Genomic DNA, 22,308 nt, shown 5'->3' with positions numbered 1-22,308 from the left:
CTGCCAGCGTCATCAGGGTCCCTTGAAGCATTCAATTCATGTTGCCATTTTTGTTACTCTTCCCCAAGAGGCTGATACCAAATAATCTCTCTGTTATTTTCCATCTTTTCTTACCTTTCTAGGCATATTAAAATCTATCTATCTAAACCAGCACACTCACAAGAGAATGCTTGCAATCTCAGCTGAGTTTCCCCAAAAAGACATCTAACTTACTGCTCGTTCACCAGTACGTGGTAACAAATACTTTATGTAACTGTCAACATTCAACAGATTTCAGATTTTCAGTGTTAACATGCATAGTCCTCTGAAATTTTATTAGTTTGCAATCCCTTTCTCACTTACCTGGAGTAAGTTCCATTGAACTCAATGGGGCTTACTTCTGAGGTACTGGATTGCACAGCACATATCTGCTTATTTTCCATGGAGCGAGATAATCTCCATATCACAAAAACTACAAAGATCTCCTTTTGGATTGGGGGGGGGGGGGAATGAAATAAAAAGAAGCTCAAGCCCCAACACGATTACTGTATGTGAATTAGCCAAAATTCTCTTATTTTTCATGTAAATGAAAGATTACCTATGTTGGACCAAAACACTGGAGAAGAAAAGATCAATTCTTAATGAGGAAAACCACCATAAATAGCTTATAGGTATTATACATATCCAGTGAATAATTATGTACACAACTAGATATTATATGTACGTGGTGAACAATTGCTAAATAATCTAATCTATTTTGAGGGCTGTCATAAAAACTCCGAGCCATAAGATTGGTGATTAAATGTGACGACCATTAATGAGATGGCTTTTTTCCAAGTACTCATTAGTTAATCGGTGCCACAGAATATTCTTCATACACTCTAGTCAGTATCTGCTTGAAAGTTAACGTGCCCTGTACTGCTGATCAGGAGTTCTCACATTTTGCTTACTCATGAAATCTCAACAAATATAACCAAGTGCATCTGGCAGCACTCATTTTTGTCTTTCATGCGAGTAGAGGTTGATCAAAAGAAACAGGAGGAAATAATAAAGTTCATGCAAGGCCATTCTATGATTTAAGGTTCCTGGAGTGGAGTCCTAGGAAGCAGAAAAAGCTGGATAGTTTTCTTACATTGCACTAGCATATGAAAAGAAAAGAAAAAAAGTGCAACAAGACGTGCCAATGAGGGTGGTGCTTTGCCTTTTGGATCAAACAAGAAAGTCACCAGGAAAGAGGACCACACTCCTCTCTGTGAAACTGCCTATATCTTCTGAGACATCCCCCTTCAAAATGGATTCAAAGCACTTGCTCCAGGGTGCAAACTGGTGGAAAATATTTGGAGAAAATGCAGCAAAATTGCCTTCTTTGGGGAGTTTTGCAAATCAATTTAACATTGAATTCTGCAATGTATACAATTTAGAGTGCAATCCTATACATGTCTACTCAGTTCAATTAAGTTTATTACTAAATAAGTAAAAATAGACTGCATGAGTTCTTCTCTTGCAATAATATTTATAATACATAGGGTAGCAATTGTCTCTGCTGTTGTGCACATGACTGTTCTTTTTGTATGCATACTAAGGAAGTAGTATTAAGAGTTAGATTTAGGAGTAGAGAAGAACCAGAAAGACTATGTTGACTATCCATTAGAACTCTACTGCGTATTGCAGAACACTAGATAGACAGATTGTTCTAGTTTTATTAAATATTGAAGCAATCATAGGTGGATTTCCAATTCTTAGGGTTCTTGCGCCATTACACCAAGGGTGACCAAACTTTTTTCAAAGAGGGCCAGATCTGATGAAGTGAACATGCGTGAGGGCCGACCAAAGTTGCTGAGATTTTTTTTAGGATTTTACCCCAGAACATATACTGCCATAGGGGCCGGATTAAATCGACCGGCGGGCTGAATTAGGCCCCCAAAACGGACTTTGGACACTGTCCTCCCCATTCATCCAACTGCAAATAAGAGGAAACAGTTTATTTAGCCCCTTTAAAAAATAACCAGTTGTCCTCACTTGTCATTTCCTATTATATATGCTGGGAACTTCCACCGGGGCATGTCTGCTCCTGGATGCACCATATATGAACCAGTAGAGGTCAATGGGGTTGCTTATCTACCCTTCCAAGGTTGAGCATCAATGCTGGTTCTTTAGAGGGTTGAAGGGCAGAGCTCTCAGCATGGTGTGAGCACAGTGGCAGAGCCAATCCTCCATTCCTGCCACCATTCCTGCACTGCGCCAAACTCCCCGAGCCTCTCAGGAACCAGCAGCAATGCTTGGTCTTGAGAGCTGTGTGCAACTTCTCCACCCTATATATTATTATTTTTTGGAAGAGACAGCTTTCATCAAATTTCTCCAAGGGGAGGAAAATGTATCTAACAATTTCACAGGGGTTGGACTCATCAGAAGCAGTAGTAGCAGCCCAGCATCCTTCTTTCCCCCCTAAATCTTTTTTTTTTTTTTTTTTAGGGGGCTATCACGGCAAGTAGCAGCAACAACAATTATCTGAATCATTCATGATGCCCCAGATTTAGTATCATTCCAGGTCATTGGAGCAGGATTGGAAAATGGCATTCGCCATAAAGAAATGGTGAAGATATTCTGGGGAAATTTCAAGTGTGTATGTAATAAACAGGAGGTGGGGTTGAATTAAGAGCATCTCCTGAACCATGTCTTCTGAGAAATTTCAGCTCAATCTCAGCAAACCATATTGATGTATAGTCACTTTGTGTTGCTTCACACACCACAGTTTTCATGGGCACACATTGTGTACCTCCTAAACCAAGATGTCTGCAGCATATACAGGTGTGTTTGCAGCGCACACATATTTTCCTCAGCTCCTATATACCATGAAAACATACTACGGAAATCTGTTACTGGCTTTCGGTTTAGCAGGTGCCGAACAGAGGTCTTTAATGTGTCCCCTGTTAAAAGTGTAACATGCGAAGCATCCCACAGGTGCTGATCTAGCCAATTAGTTTATGCAAATACGTTCTCAGCTACAAATGCCTGAGAGGAACCTAAACAACAGGAAACTTCACAAAAATCTAATTAAAGTTCAGCATAGATAGCTCCGATAACTTTGCTCTCGTATCAGGACACCTTGGCCTTGCAACAAATCTGTGAGCTAGGTCGTCGTTACTTACTTATGCAAGTTAGTGACTAATTTCTGATTACTCATGATTAGGGTTATGCTGTATTGAATTCAATGGGGCTTACTCCCAGGTAAGTGGAATTAGGATTGCAGCCTAAGCACTGGCGGAGGAAGGGGTGTGTGGTGGGTGCGGCTCGCCCCGGGTGTCATCCCTGAGGGGGTGACATCACCACCCCGCCCCCCCTGGGATGCTTGCCGGGGGCAGCATCCGCTGGGACGCTCACCCTGCCCCTGCGGGTGGCTAGCCCTGCCGCCCGGGTGCACAGCATGTGTGCTGCTCTGGGTGCTGGAGCAGCTAGCTCTGCCTCTGAGCCTAAGTGGTGTCTTGTGGGGAAGAGCAATTACTTTCTATGCCAGTGTCACAATTCCATGGGGGTGGATGGCACTGGCATTGGAGGTAGTCATGAAATCATGACATCTGCCCCTCCCACACAATCTTGCTGTTTGAGATTTACCAAAGAGGCAAGGAATAAAGCCACAGTAGCAGAAAGACACATTGTTCTCAGAGCCAACACTGAGATGTTCACTATATTAAGGACTATGTGGGGTAGGGTGGGGAAAACTGTACCAAGTTTTTCTCCCCAAAAAAGCACAATGTGAAGAAAGCACAGAGTTTATAGAATGTGCAGATAGGAGCGTTCCAAATATTTCACGGCATGAATTGACAGGTTCTAGTGTATTAGAAAAATGGTGGTATTATTCCTTGGGCGCTAGGAAGAAATCTCAAAGATCTAGGGATTGCAGTGTTTAGTTTCATTAGATGAAAAATAAAAGGCATGCATACAACTCTTGCACTTTTGATGCATGGCTTTTCTCTGCCTAGTGGTTTTTATTCACTGTTGTAGTTCTGAAAATAGCTCTGAAAATAAGACCATTAATGATCATGTGTGGAGAACTCTCAACAGACTCTTGGTCTTTTAGGGCTTGTATAGTTCAGTTCACCTTAAGAGCCATCATAAATTGCAATTCTCCCTTGTGTATGTACGTTGGCAACATTTTCCTGTATTAAAAACTGAAACAACTCTCTAAACTATATTAAATTGCAGTGGAATTAACTCTTACTTAGGATGTAAAATAGAAATGGTTTAATGTTACTTTGGATTAAGGTTTAGCAGGACTAGCAAATATTTGAAAATATAAGCACACAAGGACAAAACCCACACCAAATGAATAATTTATAGAGAAGCATAGAGTAATTTGTATCAGACCTATAATTCATTATCAATAATTTGATTAAGCTGTGTCTGAATTTTTAAGTTGGACCCAAGCAGAATTTGTTTGAAAATGAACACTATACACATATTTTTACTCTGATGTACATATGAAGGAGAACTGCTGAAACACAAGAGCTAATTTCAAAGCTGGAAGTAACTGTAGTCCTATTAAATCTACTTACATCACTTTCATGGCCTTCCCGAAGATTATATGTGAGATCATGCTGAATTTCTTCAACAAACTTGTGAGCATATTCTGGGTAAAGGTCTAACACTTCAAAGAGTCCTTTGAGAATTATACATTGGAGGTCACAGTAGGTTAGTGCTTTCACATCAGCGTTTGTTTTAATCACTTGGTCCTTAATTGAGAGATTTGCTCCAATTAAATCTCCTTTACCTAAAAGAAAATATGAAAGAGGAGAGCAATATTATTCATAAACGAATTTTCAACTTTTCTTAGAAACAGAGAACAGCTTAAACAGATCGTGCGGAATACACAGGGACCCAAATACAAAGATTCAGAACTATTAAGCTTCTGTAAGTAAGTTAAAATTAGTGGCTCTGGGAATTCTGGTAATTAATAATAATTGGAGGAGTCAGTAAGGATGATAATATGAACAGCACAAAGCTGCTGACTTCTAGGGTGCACACACTAATAGTTCCAATTTTGTAATTGCTTCACTCAGGTGTACAGTATTCTGTTACAATCTAGTTGAAGCTCAGTGTAAAATAAATTGAAATGCCATGTTTTTTGCTTTGCAGTTGGAACTGTCATTACTTCTTAAATCTCTGCTTTCCTTACCTCGACTGAAAGAAAGGCATTTTGCAAAGAAACATGGATTAACTGTTATTAAATACCCTCTTCCACAACCAAAGCAGAAATTCTTAGGTATAATAAAATTTCAGTATTCTGAATTTTGCTCAAAGATCATATTGGCATTTTATTTGGGGATGGTTTGGTATAGCATGGCGTCGTATTCATTGCCATATATACTCCCTGTTTGGTAGTAGAATATAAAATAAGAATAAAGCATTGTTTTTTGTGCTTGAAGTAATTCTGGAAATTGTTAGTTATTCTAAGAATTACACTCTATATCCGACTAGGGAAAGGATTTCCCTATTCAAGCCTTTCCACTTTTAACAAGTGATCTAGATCCACACCTGCTTACACTTAAACATGGTTCTCCTGCATGTGCAATCTCCCCTGTTCAAAACAATGAAATGAGACAATACATGCACACAATGGGGCTCACATTGGCCCAACTCCACTAAAATAAATGGAGAAGAGGAACAGGAGACTGGGAAATGCATGCACTTACTTTGTGAACTAGAGGATCCAAAAATTTTCCAAGGAGGGCCAGATTTGATGAAGTGAACATGTGTGAGGGCCGCCCAAAGTTGTTGAGCTTTTTTAGGATTGATTAAACCGACCTGATTTGGACATGCCTGGTGTAGGGGCACTCACAAAAGCAAGCACCCCTACTCAAAAGCTTATAAGCAAGAACAGGTTTGGTACAGTATTGCCAGCAGTGAATGCATGCTTCATTTATTTGCAAGCCACCACCGCTGCCCCATCCTCTCTCCACTGCTCCAAGGCCTCGAAATTCACTTTGAAGAAGAGAAGTTTCCTCACTGGGGAAGGAAGTTCTATTGTGCCTTGGAGAGCACCCAACAATTCTGCTGCTGCTTCCCATGTGCCAAGGCAGGGGCGCCGACTTATAAAAAATATTGGGGGGGCCCATACCGGGGTCCTGGGGGAGGGAGAACGCGAGAAGCAGCGCGAGCCTCTGAGAGAACGCGAGACCCCGCGCAGCTGCTGCTCCTGCCTCAAGGCAGCGGGTTGGCCGGGTAGGCGTCGGTTCCTTGCTTGAGCAGGACCCCCGTGCCTGCCCGCCTCCCTCCAGGTAGACCGGGTAGGAACCTGTACCTTCGTATAGAAGCGCCAGGCGGCCGCAGGCAGGCAGGAAGGCAGCAGGCCAGGGTGCGTGGACGTCCCATGCCTGCCTGCCTTCTTCCAGGTAGACCGGGTAAGAACCTGGACCTTGGTATAGAAGGCAGGCTTGCAGGCAGGCAGGCGGCTGCTGCTGCTGTTCGGTCAGCGGCTCCTTTGCTTTGCTTGCTGCCGCCCAGGCCCCGGGAGCCACAGAGCCAGCGCCGCCTGAGGAGGAATATCCAGCCCATTCAGAGACGCTGCTGCTTCTCTCTCTCTCTCTCTCTCTCTCTCTCTTGTTGTTGTTCCGTTCGGATTCCCCCTCCCACCCAGCGGCTCCTCTGGTGCGTCCTGGCAGCAGCGGCGGCGGCAGCAGTTCCTCCTGCAAAACACTTTTCCCTCTCCCTCGGTGTGTTTGTATTTGCGTGTGCGTGCGCGCGACGAGCGAGTGCACCTCCTGCCTCTCTCTCCCTCTCTCTCTCCCCCGCCGTGCAATCTCCTCGGGACTCTCCAGTCCTTTTGATGTCGCCGCGGCCGCAGCGCTGGCCCGCCAGACTTTACACGAAGGTTCGCGCACTAATAATTTTCTCAAATTATTGGGGGGGCTCCGCCCCCCCAATCGAATTTTTGAGGGGGCTCGGGCCCCCTCAGGCCCCATGGAGTCGGCACCTATGTGCCAAGGTAAGTTTTATTGCAACTGCAGGTTAAATTAATCGGATGCAGTCAATGAATGCCAAAGGACACTAGTGTATCCCAATGAAAAATCCTTAGGCAGTAGTATGAATCATACCTACCATTTCTTTGTAGCTGGCATGGGTTGCAAAGGTCACACAAGCCAAACTTACCAGGGCACAGGTTCAGCACATCAGTTCTTGCTCTTACTAGAGTGGACGCAACTTGATCTACCAGCTAACAATGATCAAGGGTATCTTGAAGGAGCAACCAAACCCAAGGTCTGCCAAGATGAGCAGAGTTTGGAAGAGGCCAAACTTTGGATGAGTCTGGGCTCAGCCAGAGATACACCAATGTAAATCCTGAATTCTGGCTCAGCCAGGGCTCATTCAACTCATCCTGAGAAAGGAGCATTCCAACAGATAGGATGGTATAGGGGAAAATGTAATCCTACTCCAACTTCAGCTTGGTCACATGACCTAGCAACTCAGCAGAAGCCATACTGGCAGAAAGGGTGGTGAAATGTCTTGGTGAAATGTCTAAATCATGCTATTTTAAAACCTGGCTTGGGTTGGCTCAACCACCAGTAGACTCTCTACTGAACAGAGTTTGGAACAGTAAGTCAGACCAGCATAGTTTAGCTTGGTATATATATCATGGAGACTTTGTATAGTTTGGATTGCTCTACCCATATATTTTTTTAACTTCATTCTCTGTCTGGCAATAGTAGAGCACATCCAAGAACTTACCTAGAATTGCCAGCACCATGCTGTCTTTTAGAACTTCCATGGAACCTGAGCACACAAAATAGATAGCCTGCAAGGCATCTCCCTGCCGGAGGAGGTACTCCCCAGGAGCACAAAAGGAGGTTTTGATATGCAGAGACAGAGACCTGAGGCACCCGCGGCTGGCACACTCAAAAAGGGACAGCTGCAGAATCTCCTTGTTCAAGTGCATGGTGATGTCAGAGCGCAGCTCATCAGGAAAGTCCTTTAAAAGCTATCCAGAAAGGGGGATAAAGTTTTCTGTTAAATTTCAGTAAATCTACACCTCTGTCCATTTAGCTCCTCTATTTGTCATTTTACAAAGTCAACTGTGCGATCACACTTGAAATATTGTGTACGTTTGTGGTCTTTAAACACAAGAAAGAGCTGAAAAAGTTTCTGAAAAAGTTCAGCTCGAGGGGCTGAAATGTGAATGCAAAGCTAACTTTGTTGCTCCATGATCCAGCCGAGAGCAACTATTGAGGGGTTTTCCCAGGCCAGTTGACCACCAAATGTGCCTCACACTGGCCTGGGAACTGAATAGTACCCTGCCCAATAATTGGCCTATCATGGGCAGGCTAATCAGCTGGCTCCACCCCAGGGGCGGGGCGGAGTGGCCTTCAGGCTCCACCCCAATCCACCTGCTAATTCCTGGCTAGATCATGGAAGTTGCTTGAGGCACCTTCCACGAAAGCACCCAACCATTGAAGGCACCTGTGCAACAAAGTTAGCTTTGAACTCACAAGTTTATGTATTCAGAGGTATCCTGTTAAAGGGATCCAGAAGGAGTCGCTTCCGTCCAGATGCCCAGGCAGGGGCTAGGGCCATAGCACTCCTCAGAGCAGCCAACCCCATAAGGGGTCCCTACTTGATGTGTGTGTCATAGGCCCAGGTTGATATCTTAACAGGTATACCCCAGCAGGCGGGCTGGTAGTTCAACAGTTATACCCAACGCCTATGCCAAACCTCTACATCCGTAATCAATGAAGTTGTGACCTAAATTGACCAAAAATATTGCCGTCTTTGTTTATTGGGGAGACGGTCACGGGTTGCGGGAGGCACCTGGTAATAATAATAATAATAATAATAATAATAATAATAATAATAATAATTTATTATTTATACCCCACCCATCTGGCTGGGTTTCCCCAGCCACTCTGCGCGGCTTCCAACAAAACACTAAAATACAATAACCTATTAAACATTAAAAGCTTCCCTAAATTGGTTAAAAGCTTCCCTAATTGGTTCAAGCAATTGGTTGCTCAATCTGTCCCACAGTGAGTTTCTGCTAACACAATTGTCACGCTGAATTCCTCAGTTGCGCAACATTAAAACTCACCTGTCACCTAACCCTCTCACTAGCGGACAGAGAATGCTGGATACCACCCTATGTATACAAATAAGATTGTTCCAGAAATACAATGTCACCAACATAAAACATCATCAACATTGCAAAATAAAACATCACCAACATTGTTTATTTAAGAATTTATAGCTAGAAAGACTCTGATTACCTCATTGGAATCTATTCCGTTATTGACAGACCAGGTGGTTTGGAAATATTCAAGCATCCTTTGCTTTAACTGCTGTGGTAGGTGATGGACCCTTATGAAATCCTTCAGGTCCTTGGTTCTTGTGTGATAAAGGGACCACCTGGAATACATCCTTTGAATAATAGCAGTCACATTACCAAACACCAAGGCATGCATCAAAGCTGTAAAAGAGAAAAACCATACTGAAGCAGAAAAGAGACCCCACTGTTGCCAAAACTGATGCTGGAGTTACAGGGAAGAAAGAACTTGCTCATTAATGATGGCAACATAATAAAAGGCAAGCAGCAAATGATCTGGAATGAATAAAGTAAGTTTGATAGTGAGAATCAATGACTGGCTCTGCTCTGCTCTGCTGAGAAAGCAGTTTGGAAAAATGTAGAGATTCATAAATGCTTTTGTGATATTTCAGTTTAAAACATACTAAAAACCAGAGGACATTCATGAATATTATTAAAACACCAGGAAGTCAGTGTATGCAGAATGCATCTTGCAAATCTGTCACAGAAGAGAGCAAAATGAAAATAAAGGCTGGAGAATTAAAATCTACTATATGCTACGTATACATTTGCTCAGCCAACCTATAATTTGAACCTGTAATAAAACTTTCAGTTTGTCTTTATGCTGGTACTGAGGCAAGGAAGAAGGGCTACCCCTATGCTATCCATATAATCAGTTATCAGTAACCAATATATTCAATATATATCCAAATATGCTTACACAAATCAAGGATTACAGTACTTTATAATCCATTTTGAATCAAAAGGGAAGCTGTGCTTAGCAAACTGCAAACTGCTTGAAACAGCAAAGTTAGGAGCTGACCTTTCCCCTAAACATCTGTGTACCCCGGACAAAGACATGAATCAGAGATTCTGGTACAAATTCCCCTCAGATACAGGCTAAATTAATCCACAGAACAGGAAGAGCAAAACCACAAAATGTCCAAGCTCCGGTCCTGTCATAACTAGGGGAAAGGTTAGACAGAGCGTCACTGCAAGCATCGGAAAGCAGAACTAGAACCCGGTGCTGACCAAGGCTTGAGCAGGGGTCAAGTAGCTTGACAACCGCTTGCTAATTGGCTGATTCTCGCTGACAATATTGTGAGTCCCTCGTGATTGTTTGATGATCAATGATTTGCTGTGATTTACTCAGGTATAAAGACCTCTGGATTTCTGTCTATCGGGGTCCCAGTTCTTTGGAAGATATTCCAACTGGGTCCTTATTGCCTGGCAATAAACCTCACCTTCTTATTCTCCAGTTGCTGTCTCTGGCTGATCCTTATTTTAAACTCACCACGGGTGCTCCTTTGCTACAGTACTTCTGCATGTTGCACAGTTCCTACTTGGAAATGTTGGGCAGCAGATTCTGAACCCCCATATCTGCTGGGTAAATACACTGAAGAGCTAATATTTTTTCCAAATCTTATAACATAAAGATTTTTCAAACTATCTTTCTCTTTCCTGGCATATGCTGCCACCACTTCCCCGCTCCTCAGCAAATGAAAATTCTTTCTTGCTTCTACATTACATTCCTGACCCAGATAATAACTGTAGTCCACAGAGAGAACTAAAACTGAAAGAATATATTTTATGTTCCTAGAATATTGTTATTATTTTTTAAAATAAAAAACCTTAATCTTTTAAACAACATAATATGTGTTCCTTATCCATATCTAAAAGAATTAAGGTTATTTCTGATTTAGTAAACTGCACTCCATGGCATTTTAAACAGTGATCTCAGCCTATTAGAATTAATGTGAGTTTTGCCATTGAGATCCAGTCAGAAAAATGTACCTGAGAGTAACTTGGATTTCTTCTTGACTATTTCCTAACTACGTCCCCAGTGACCAGTTCCATTCTGCTCACTTCCCTTACATTAATATTATTATAGGTTTTGCTTAGCTAATTATGAGAGTAAATCACATAAAGTTTACTCATCTAATTAATAAGACACTGCTCCTCTTTCAGCTGATTATAATCACAGCTATTTGTTTTCAAAACAGAACAGGGATATTAATACAGCTGAAAGGAAGACTGTTTTTCCTCATTCCCCAGCCCCCCCTCCTTTTTGCATGAATATTTTCCTCAGTGTTGAGAATATCTCACACTGTCAGCTTTTCAATTCCTTCTTAATGAGGAAGTTATAACAGAGAACAGCCATGCAGGCTAGGTCTGGAGTGAACATTAGGTAATGATAAACATTCAGCACCAAATCTAGGACGATCAGTTCAATATCACAAGCTGCTTTACATAATAGGTTATTAGTAGATTAATTCAGTGTGATATTTGATAGCAGTAACTTTCTTTTCCAGTGCTAACTCTGGTTTGTTTGTTTTTTCTTTTTGTATATCTATATTGTATTCAGCAAGCTCTAGGTTGTTGGGTTCTCCTTTTACTCATGGTGGGAACATGAGCGCTGCTGAACTAAAGATCACAGCCACGCAGAGTGGGTCCAAAGCAAGATTTGAACAAAACAAAGGTCCGTATAGTTAAAGCTATGGTTTTCCCAGTAGTGATGTATGGAAGTGAGAGCTGGACCATAAGGAAGGCTGATCACCAAAGAATTGATGCTTTTGAATTATGGTGCTGGAGGAGACTCTTGAGAGTCCCATGGACTGCAAGAAGATCAAAACTATCCATTCTGAAGGAAATCAGCCCTGAGTGCTCACTGGAAGGACAGATCGTGAAGCTGAGGCTCCAATACTTTGGCCACCTCATGAGAAGAGAAGACTCCCTGGAAAAGACCCTGATGTTGGGAAAGATGGAGGGCACAAGGAGAAGGGGATGACAGAGGACGAGATGGTTGGACAGTGTTCTCGAAGCTACCAGCATGAGTTTGACCAAACTGCGGGAGGCAGTGGAAGACAGGAGTGCCTGGGGTGCTCTGGTCCATGGGGTCATGAAGAGTCGGACACCACTAAACGACTAAACAACAACAACAACATGTAATTTAAGGGTACAGCTGCTAGGAAGAGGGCAATGACCCATCAGTATTAGGGATGTTGTGTTGGATGAGTTTCCGTTAGTAAGGCTTGAGGATGTGGACACGGTGCTTGTATTGTTCTGCACCTTGCACTCTGGTCTCTTGTGTCTATTGGCTGATAAAAACTAGCAGGGAGTGGACAGCTAGCTGGGCTAGGGAGGTGATTGCCTCCTTGTGAGAGGGAGTGGTCCTTGCCTGCTTGAAAGAGGCAGTAGTAATTCCACTCCTCAATAAATCCTCCCTGAATTTGGAAAATCTAAGTAATTATTGGCCAGTTGCCAGTCTCCCCTTCTTGAGCAAGGTTCTTGAGCTGGTGGTCATGGACCAAGTTCAGGCGCTCTTGGAGGAAACTGATTTTCTAGATCCATTTCAATCAGGGTTTAGGCCTGGTTTTGGCACAGAAACTGCTTTGGTCACCCTGTATGATTGCCTCTGTTACTTCTATCAGCTTTGGCTGGTGGGCACAGCTGCATTCCTGTCTGGACAGGGATAGCCTAACTTCTGTCTATGCTCTGATAACCTCTAGACTAGATTGCTGTAGTATGTTAAATATTGGGGCTGCCTCTGAAGATGGTTTGGAGACTTCAGCTGGTGCAGAATTCAGTGGCCAATATAACACCAATGCTGGCCAGACTGCACTGGCTGCCAATTAGTTTCTGGGTCTAATTCAAAGTGCTCCTTTTGACCTATAAAGTCTCAACAGCTCAGGACCACAATACCTCAAGGACTTCCTCTCCTCATATGGACAGTCCTGGACCCTGGGATCATTATCTGAGATCCTTCTTTGTGTGCCTGCTCCACAAGAGGTATTGAGAGTGCCAACATGAGAGTGGGCCTTTTCTGCAGTGGCTCCCCGCTTGTGGAATGCTCTCCCCAGAGAGGCCCACTTGGTACAGTACCTTTGTTACTTATTTATAGGCACCAGGCAAAATCTTTCCTTTTCCACGAGGCCTTTTGGGCTAATTAAACAATTTATGAGCATTTAAACTCTCTCTCTCTCTCTCTCTCTCTCTCTCTCTCTCTCTCTCTCTCTGTGTGTGTGTGTGTGTGTTGTGTGTGTGTTGTTTTTGTTTGTTATTATCACATGCATTTTTGTGTTTTTGTATTGTAAACTGCCCTGTGGTCTTCGAATAAAGGGCAGTATAGAAACTTACTTAATAATAGTAACAACAACAACAACAACAACTTGTTTATCTGTAGCATGCCCCAAACTCTTGCTTTTTAAGGATGGAGTCTAAAGTTCTGTGCTGCACGATGAATATTAATGCTTCATTTGACAATAACTACAACAATCACAGCTGTGTGGTGTGAAATTTGCATGGCTTAATTAGTTAAGCTGCAATGTTGTCAATCTTACAGCCTAATACATAACAAAATGCGTTTTTTTATAATGTTTTCCGACGAACCTCAGCCTTGCTTTAAAAAGGCATCATTGATTAGTTTACTATTTAGAATTTGGTTTAATTTGTACTGAAGTATGAACTGAAAATATTCCCTCAACCCCGGCCCCATGTTGTTACTTTAATAGAAAATTAGAGTTGTTCCCAGGCTTTTAATAAGAACAGACACTGCTATTTACAAATGGAATTTCAATATCTTCATGTAAAATGACTTCAACCAGTCCTATCACTAGCAATAACAACTGGTAAGGGTTCTTCTTCATATGCTGACTATGGAAGGCACATGGCTACTCCTACAATTATTAACCCTTCACGGTGCTGTTGCATGCACCATAGTTCTGAACTACTGCATTCCCACCCCCACTCCCCAGATTCTCCTTTCTTGCACTTAATTCGTTTACTTACCCCCTATCAGCATTGTGCAAATGGAAAAAATCTTTTCAGCATCAGTGTTGGCTGAGACGTTACCAAACCCAACGCTGGTGAGGCTGCTGAGGGTGAAGTACAGGGCAGCAATATAGGCACTTCTGAGGGATGGGCCTCCTGATGTATTATTGCCAAGGTAGGGAGACTCCAAACGTTTTCCTAGTTCATGAAGCCAACCTGAAGTCAAAGAAACATAGCCTGTGATCAAACTCTACGGAGCCACCATTCTGCTGCTTCATAATACCTTGAATCCAGAAGATAGGATGTTTGCTACTTGATTCTGAAAACAGTTAAGTGCATCCACTTTCAAATATCTCACCAATCACCCGCAGTCTGGTATAATAACTAAGGACACAGGAATTAATTCTACTATGAAGATGACACATTTTAAAAAAACCAAACACAATTCTACTGCCTTGGCTCATGAGACAAGTCTCTGTACTGATGTAGGATGTTCCAGGGTGACTACCAAAATGGTAAGTGCATGTACGTTCCACTTTTCCTTCAAACTCCCTATCAAAACCCACCTCTCCAGTGGAAGTGTTCAAGTGTTCTGCTCAAGAATGGATGGTAGCACTTCAGACTGCAGGCAGATGGTCAAATTCTTGACTGCTCCTCTGTGTCAAAAACTAGACAGCACAGTAACCAAAGAGTTGGCACAGAACCTTTCTCCCTGTTCTACTGTTCCATCTGCAGGGCTTGGGTCTACTTGAAAGAGCATTCAAAACTAAAATACTTTCAAATCCAGAAGGCATTTTTTTGGGGGGGAGGGGGGAGTTGTTATTTGACATGTGGGCTGCATCTTACCAGATCATTTCCCCAATCTTCCATACCCTCCAATGTTCCTCAGATGAAAATAGAGACATTTGGATTCTGTGTTTCTGTTGCTGGCCCTGCTGGAGTTACTCATTCCCAGACAACTGGTCCTCAGGCCACACTGCATTTATTTATTTTTGTACACCTTTCTTTCATCACGAAACCCATAGCAGCATGCATGCAGTTCCTAGACAGTCTCCCATCATTGCACTGAAGTTGCTTTTTTAAAAGTAATTTTGCTAAAAGTAATTATTCCTTTTTCTCTATGTCTGTTCTTAAATGCTAAGGTGGTTGGTGGTATTGCAAAGGAAAGCAAAGGCATGAAAAGGAATCAAAAAACCGAAGGGGTCTTTTAAGAACATGAGCCATTGTTAGGGAGCAATTTGATACTTCTGAGTAGCTCCCTTTTTGTGTTTTGAAGTCTTAAGATTCCGAGTATCACACAATGGAAGCATAATTTGGTATTCTGACCTATTTCGAACAAATCTTTGTGGGATTTTCCTGCATGGGGTTTCTATTTTTGACCTGGCATAAAGCTTGAATTTGCTGATTTAAGCACAAAGTGACAGATAGAAAGACAGAAAGCTTTAGAGTTTAAAAACACTGCTCTTTACAATTACTCTGTCTGTTCGCGAAAGCTCCTTACAATATTTCTTTTACAAAGTGACCAAAGTTCTTCTATTTAAAACACCAGGCGGTAAATTTGTGCTAAAACAACTCATAATAGTTTAAATGACCAGAGAATATATTTTCTTTTTGTAAATCAGGATACATACAGTAGTTGAGTTCTTATTGTCCAACAAAACATGCGTAATTTGTTAACAAGCTGTACCACATGACAGTTAGAAAGTAAATATTACAGAAATAGTGTTCATATTGCCCTAGAATAGCTTTGCCTCGATTCCTGTCCATGCCTCATACTTTTTGAAAGCTCATTATTAACTACATATGATTACCGGTAGGTTTGAAATACATTCAGAAGAGAGTATGCACACACAAAACCCTGAGAATGCTGAATTCTGTCCTCGATGTAAACTTCTATGGGAGCAAGACAGGGCATGTGACCCTCGATCAAGGACAACTGAAGGCACCAAAGACTCCTGAGAGTTATGTGCTGGCCTATCAAACCACAGAGGACTAAGAGCAATGACTAAAGGGAAAGCCAGCGTTGTCATTGTGTAGCAAACAGATCCTTGAGACCAGGGAACAGAACAGACTACATCTATATTCTCCTGCACTCCTTGACATTTATTGCCTTGTACTGACCCCATTGGTTTCAGTTTTCATTAAAACAGTCTGTAAATAAGCTAATAGACTGCATTGTTCATTTTGGAGTAATAAAAGTACATTTGGAGTAATAAAAGTACTAGAGGTGAAGGAAACCAAACCACTAGCTGCAAGACCCTTTGATGGCATCTTGAATAAATGACAGAGCATGTCCTTGAACTGGTCTCTGGAATGATTCAAAGCCCTAAATGGCCCTGTCTCCACCCCCATCGTCCAGCCCAGACACTGAGGTCCAACTCCAAGTGGCCTTCTGCTGGTTCCTTCATTGGGAGAAGTGAGGTTACAGGGAACCAGGCAGAGGGCCTTCTCAGTAGTGGCACCCGCTCTGTAGAATGGCCTCCCATCAGATGTCAACTACCTGATTTTTTGAAGACATCTGAAGTCAGGGAAGTTTTTAATACCTGGTGTTCTACTGTGTTTGATGATTTAATTTGTTGGAAGCTACCCAGAGTGGCTGGGGCAACCCAGTCAGATGGGCAGCATATAAATAATAACTTATTATTATTATTATTACTAGTTAACAGTACAGAGATGCCATGCTGCTTCTTCTGCCCCAGACATCCATGTGTTCACTGTGGATGTCTGCAGAGGAAAGTCTAGGCTCATAGAGCTTTACACAACAAGACTTCCCTGGTCACTCAGGTTATAATTAATTATTATCATGCCATTTATTATTTCCGTTCCACACCTTCCTTCTGGAGAAGCTTGGGCCCAGCTAACAACAATCTTACAATATAACACAGGTATCATGAAATTATTGTCAAAATTATAGAAGATTAGTAAAAACCTTTGAAATCCAATGGCTGGTGCTAAAACTCTCATTGTTCTAATATACATCTAGGCACCACAAGCCTAGCAAAACTGGTATGTTTTAAGGTGAAGCCTAAACTTTGTCAGTGTGGGGGACGATATCAGCATTCAGATTTCCAGGGCATTTGGTGTCAGGCAGAGAAGGTGTTAAACACATCTAACACATTTATACTGTCCCATCTGGTCCTTGTCCTCTGTGTTCTTTTTTCAGGAACTCAGCAAGCAAACCTGACATGCACACCCTGAATTGCGAAGGTGGAGGGGAGTGGGTACCACTTTAGAGCAGTTAAAACGAAGGAGAGGCCTCCTTGAATCTCAGTGTTCCTTCATGTTTTGTATCCAGACCTTAAAGTTATTTCACTCCATTTCTCAGATGGTTTTTCAAAATGGCAATGTAATTAAAGTGCATACAGTTATTAATCAACAAGCACAAAAGATAGGTGGGTGCACAAATGCTTCTCTAAATCAAGGGGATTACTGGACTCATATTATGACCTTTCGGAAATCTCCTCCAAAATGAATTGTAGGTAGAGGGATGATTTCACACCGTGTTTTGTTTAAGCGTTTCTGGGAAGAGTTCCAGTGTTAGATGAAAATGTAAATGTGTTTCTAGGCTGGGATAGGTGATGACGGTAGCATTTACAGCCAGCAGTACAAATATCTCACATTTTACAAGTCCTCCCCCGTTCTTAAATCACAATCTGTCTATGTGTTGCTGCATGCATCCACTTATATATGGCACAAGAAGGCTAGGCCCAACAAGATGCAAACCAACAACAGCAGTAACCAATGTGCAGTAATCCTACTGTTAGTTGCTGGGTCCACCATATTGAGCAGAAGGTCCAATAGGTCTTCTTTTCCTGTTTATGCAATGATCACAGAATACTAGCTTGGTTGGACATTTGAAGGATGTATAGCAATGGGGAAGGCATCTTAGAAAAATTCCAAAGCAAACTCGCCTGATTAGATATGGGTGGATCATGACACGAATATTATCATGAGTCCATTTCAGAGTCTGCACTCTGGAGAATTACTTTACTAGGTGTCCAAGAATTGTGAGCTGCTTCATTACTTTAAAACTGTTTTTTGATTAAAAAATCAAAGTAGAGCATCAAACCACCCACATCCTGGCTGGCTAGTTTGTGGGGCTCCTTGCTGCCGCATGCTGTGAATACAACTACAGTAAAATTCCCCCCGGGGAGTGATCAGACATGACAATGTTCCAAAACTCTTGAGGGAACAACACAGAAAAAAACACGACTCCTTCCACCACGAAACATAGAGACACAGAGAGAGTCACCTATGATTTCTGATTATCTGTTAGGAAAAAGAATGATTAGGGAGGAATATGGTCTAACTTGAACGCTTCTCTTACAGTCAAAACTCAGAGGAGAATGAAAGGTAAAGGTAAAGGACCACTGGAAGGTTAAGTCTAATCAAATTAAACTATGGGGTTGCAGCACTCATCTCACTTTCAGACAGTGGGAGCCAGCGTTTGTCCACAGACAGCTTTTCCAGGTCATGTGACCAGCATGACTAAATTGCTTCTGGCACAACGGAACACCGTGATGAATGCCAGATCACACAGAAATGCTGTTTACCTTCCCGCCTCAGCGATACCTATTTCTCTACTCACACTGGTGTTTTCAAACTGCTAGGTTAGCAGGAGCAGGGACATAGCAATGGGAGCTCACCCCGTCGTGCAGATTCAAACTGCTGACCTTATGATCAGCAAGCCCAAGAGGCTTGGTGGCTTAGACCACAGCGCCCCCCCCCCCGCGTCCCACAAAGAGGAGAATGAAGACCCATGAGAAGAATCCTGTTTATTTACTTAATTATCCCTCCCCCCCATCACTCTATGATTGGAGCAGCCTCATAAAATAAGTCACTGTGATTAAAAGCAAAACCTGTCCGTCAAAGGGGAACATTCAAACATGCACAACCTCTCTACTTATTTCTACAAATTACCGCAAACCATATAAAAAACTCCACAACACACCAAGTTAATCCCCAATGTGATTCTGCACATGTGTGCTTGGAAATAAGTCTCATGGTATTCAATGGGATCATAGTCACAAGTAAGTAGGTCTTGAATTGCAGCCCCTTCTTTGAGCTTCATCTAATAAACACAAGATAGTTACACATTTACAGAGCTGAAACACAAAGATTCCAAAATAAATTTGCAATAAATCTGCCTGTGTATCAACTGGCCACTTAAAATATAGCACTAGCAGAGAATCCTCTGTTTAAGCAGACAGTTTAGGGTCAAAATGGCGCTGTGGGTTAAACCACAGAGCCTAGGACTTGCCGATCAGAAGGTCGGCGGTTCGAATCCCCGTGATGGGGTGAGCTCCTGTTGCTCGGTCCCTGCTCCTGCCAACCTAGCAGTTTAGCCATGCTGACCACATGACCTGGAAAAACTGTCTGTGGACAAACGTCGGCTCCCTCGGCCAGTAAAGCGAGATGAGCGCCACAACCCCAGAGCCGTCCGCAACTGGACCTAACGGTCAGGAGCCCCTTTACCTTTTTTATCTGGAAGAAACTTGGGTCTGCCACCGCTAGACTGCATTTTCCATGGAAATAGCATTGTACCAGCCTGTAGCACTATTAACTCCTGCTGTCACAAACTGCCATCAATTTAATTGGTCTTTCCCCTTGTTACTATTTGCAAAACATCAGGGTTGCCTTTCCCAGAACGTCAAAAACCATGTCAGATTTCTTCGGGATATTGTGATTAGCTTAAAAATAATGAGTTTCTATTCTTTTCTTTTCTTTTCAAACAATGCATCGTTTTATTTTGGATACTCGGCCTTTATAGTACACTGAAACTGTCTTAAAGCATTTCTTCGCAAACAAGTAAAACTTAGTCCTTGTTCTCACTGATGTAGTAAATCAGCATGTCAATCTGCATCTAGACCAATACTGCTAATTTACTTTGCTGGCTTATATTTTGCTGCCTAATCCATTTATATTTTTAATTGACTGACCTGTTTTAAAATTTCATGCTGTTTTCCTATGCTGTTTTTCTCATTTTTAAATGTATTTTATTTAATGACTATGCAAGGTGCCTTATGGAGGTTATGCCCATAAATAAGAATGAAGATGTGTCTTGCCCATAAATCAGGATAATGGTGATGAACCAATCCTATGGTCCCTGGAAGGGTGTCTCGTAGGATTTGGTGGAGCTCTTTCTGTAGATGGAGAGGGGGCTATGCCCTCAAAGAGGAAAGTCAACTCCCAGAATTATTCTCTGCTGTCAGTGTTTCCACAACAAAGAGGGGGGGGGGGACAGGGGCATGTCAGGTGTGGATCAATGGAGCTGTGGATCTATGGGATCTAAAGCCTGACCATTTCCCCAGAATGTGGGAAGGGAGAGGGTTACCCTGCTCTTGGGCTGGTGTATTCCTTTTTCTCCCATTTAGACCAATGGGATGAGATTTATTTTTTTAAGGCTATGGAAAGATGGGAAATAAACAACACTGTCTGGTCCACTGGCACAAGCACAACAACAACAACAACAACAACAACAACAACAACAACAACTTTATTATTTCTACCCTGCCCATCTGGCTGGGTTTCCCCGGCCACCGAGGGCCTTCTGGCGCTTTCCTCACTGCGAGAAGTGAGGTGACAGGGAACCAGGCAGAGGACCTTCTCGGTAGCGGCACCCACCCTGTAGAACACCCTCCCAACAAGACATCTGCAGGCAACACTGTACTGGGAAATTTTTAATGTTTGATATTTTATTGTGTTTTTAATATTCTGTTGGGAGCTGCCCAGGGTGGCAGGGGAAACCCAGCCAGATGGGCAGGGTATAAATAAATTATTATTATTATTATTATTATTCATGTCTACTCAGAAGTAAGCCCCAGTGAGCTCAATGGAATTTATTCCAGGTAAATGTGAACAGAATTTCCACTTCTGTGCCTGTTAAAATTATTGAGAACAGAAACACTAAGCTAGGGCAGAGAGAAAGATCAGATACCTGCCAAGCATTTGTATTGTAAAAACTCAGCTGTGCTCTACTCTTTTGGGTAAAGTGTGACTCTGGGTGCCAGTTCTGCTAATGTATGGCAGCCCTCCTCTGAAGCGGTGACAGTGAAATTAAATAAAAGGAAGCTAGAAGTAGGTCAGCTACAGGTTTCCATGTAAGATTCTCCAGTTGCTATCCAAAGAGCCTGCTGCTAGTTTGCCAAAGAGAACACGCAGTTCCCTGGTTACAATGCAAAATGGGTTTTGAAAAACAGCAGAAAACATCACCTGCAGCCTCATTAGCCAAGGAAACTGACCAACAGGCTTCAGCAGCGCTTGGAATATTAATATATTGGGCAAACTATCGGCACAATCCCTTCTACTGACAATTTCCAAAAGTTATAAGGGGGCGTGAGTCTTCAAGCTAGATCGCCTAAGGGTTGAAAACTGCCAAATGCGATTTTTCGCTTGCTTAGAACTGCTTTTTGCATCTGGCATTTGTGAGTTAAAAATGTTAATTCATGCTGAATACCATTTTTAAAAGAAAAGCTACGTAGGTAAAGAAAAGGCAGTCTCATCATTTATTTCCGATTGACCATAAAGTAGAATCTATCTGGTACTGAAAAGCTGGTCCAACATTTATGCCTGAACGGCTGTTCGGTATGGTACCTAGGGTCCCTTGCACCCTTGGCAAGGAGCTATACAGTGGTACACCTCAGGTAAAGTACTTAATTTGTTCCGGAGGACCGTTCTTAACCTGAAACTGTTCTTAACCTGAAGCACCACTTTAGCTAATGGGGCCTCCCGCTGCTGCCGCCGCGCTGCCGGAGCACAATTTCTGTTCTCATCCTGAAGCAAAGTTCTTAACCCGAAGCACTATTTCTGGGTTAGCGGAGTCTGTAACCTGAAGCGTATGTAACCTGAAGCATATGTAACCGGAAGCGTATGTAACCTGAGGTACCACTGTATCAGCACAGACCGAAAAATCACTTTACTGCAATACCAAACACCTTTGTGCTGCGATGCAAGAAGGATGGGAAGCTTCTCCCGTGTTTGATCTTGCTGCGATAGCAGTGCTGCGGCACCATACATTCCATACAACATACACTCCATAGTTTGATAGGTGAATTTTGTGCCCCTCCTGGGCCTGGGCCCCCAGTAGGGGCCAGTTTTGCCAACCCCTAGTTTTGTCTCTGGTGTGATGTGGACAAGCCACAGTCAGACTAGAGGATGTAAACTTCTCCTCCCCTTTCCCCTTTCTTCCTGTTTAGGTGTGAAAACTGAAGAAGAAGAAGAAGAAGAAGAGTAGTTTTGGATTTGATATCCCGCTTTATCACTACCAGAAGGAG

The 22,308-nt window shown here is 42.5% G+C and overlaps 1 protein-coding gene across 1 annotated transcript in view; it reads right to left on the bottom strand.

Moving 5' to 3' along the window:
- KCNH8 (potassium voltage-gated channel subfamily H member 8) overlaps positions 1-22,308 on the bottom strand; it is a 155,515-nt gene that overhangs the window by 23,995 nt on the left and 109,212 nt on the right. The window contains exons 8-11 of the mRNA XM_028750902.2: positions 14,054-14,251; positions 9,231-9,430; positions 7,702-7,951; positions 4,533-4,747 (exon numbers count right to left, since the gene is read on the bottom strand). Coding sequence (XP_028606735.2) covers positions 4,533-4,747; positions 7,702-7,951; positions 9,231-9,430; positions 14,054-14,251 — 863 coding nt within the window. The remainder of the gene's footprint in view (positions 1-4,532; positions 4,748-7,701; positions 7,952-9,230; positions 9,431-14,053; positions 14,252-22,308) is intronic.

This window comes from Podarcis muralis, chromosome 12 (assembly GCF_964188315.1).
Source record: "Podarcis muralis chromosome 12, rPodMur119.hap1.1, whole genome shotgun sequence".
NCBI classification, from domain to species: Eukaryota; Metazoa; Chordata; class Lepidosauria; order Squamata; family Lacertidae; genus Podarcis; species Podarcis muralis.
This window is presented reverse-complemented; position numbering and strand designations above follow the sequence as displayed.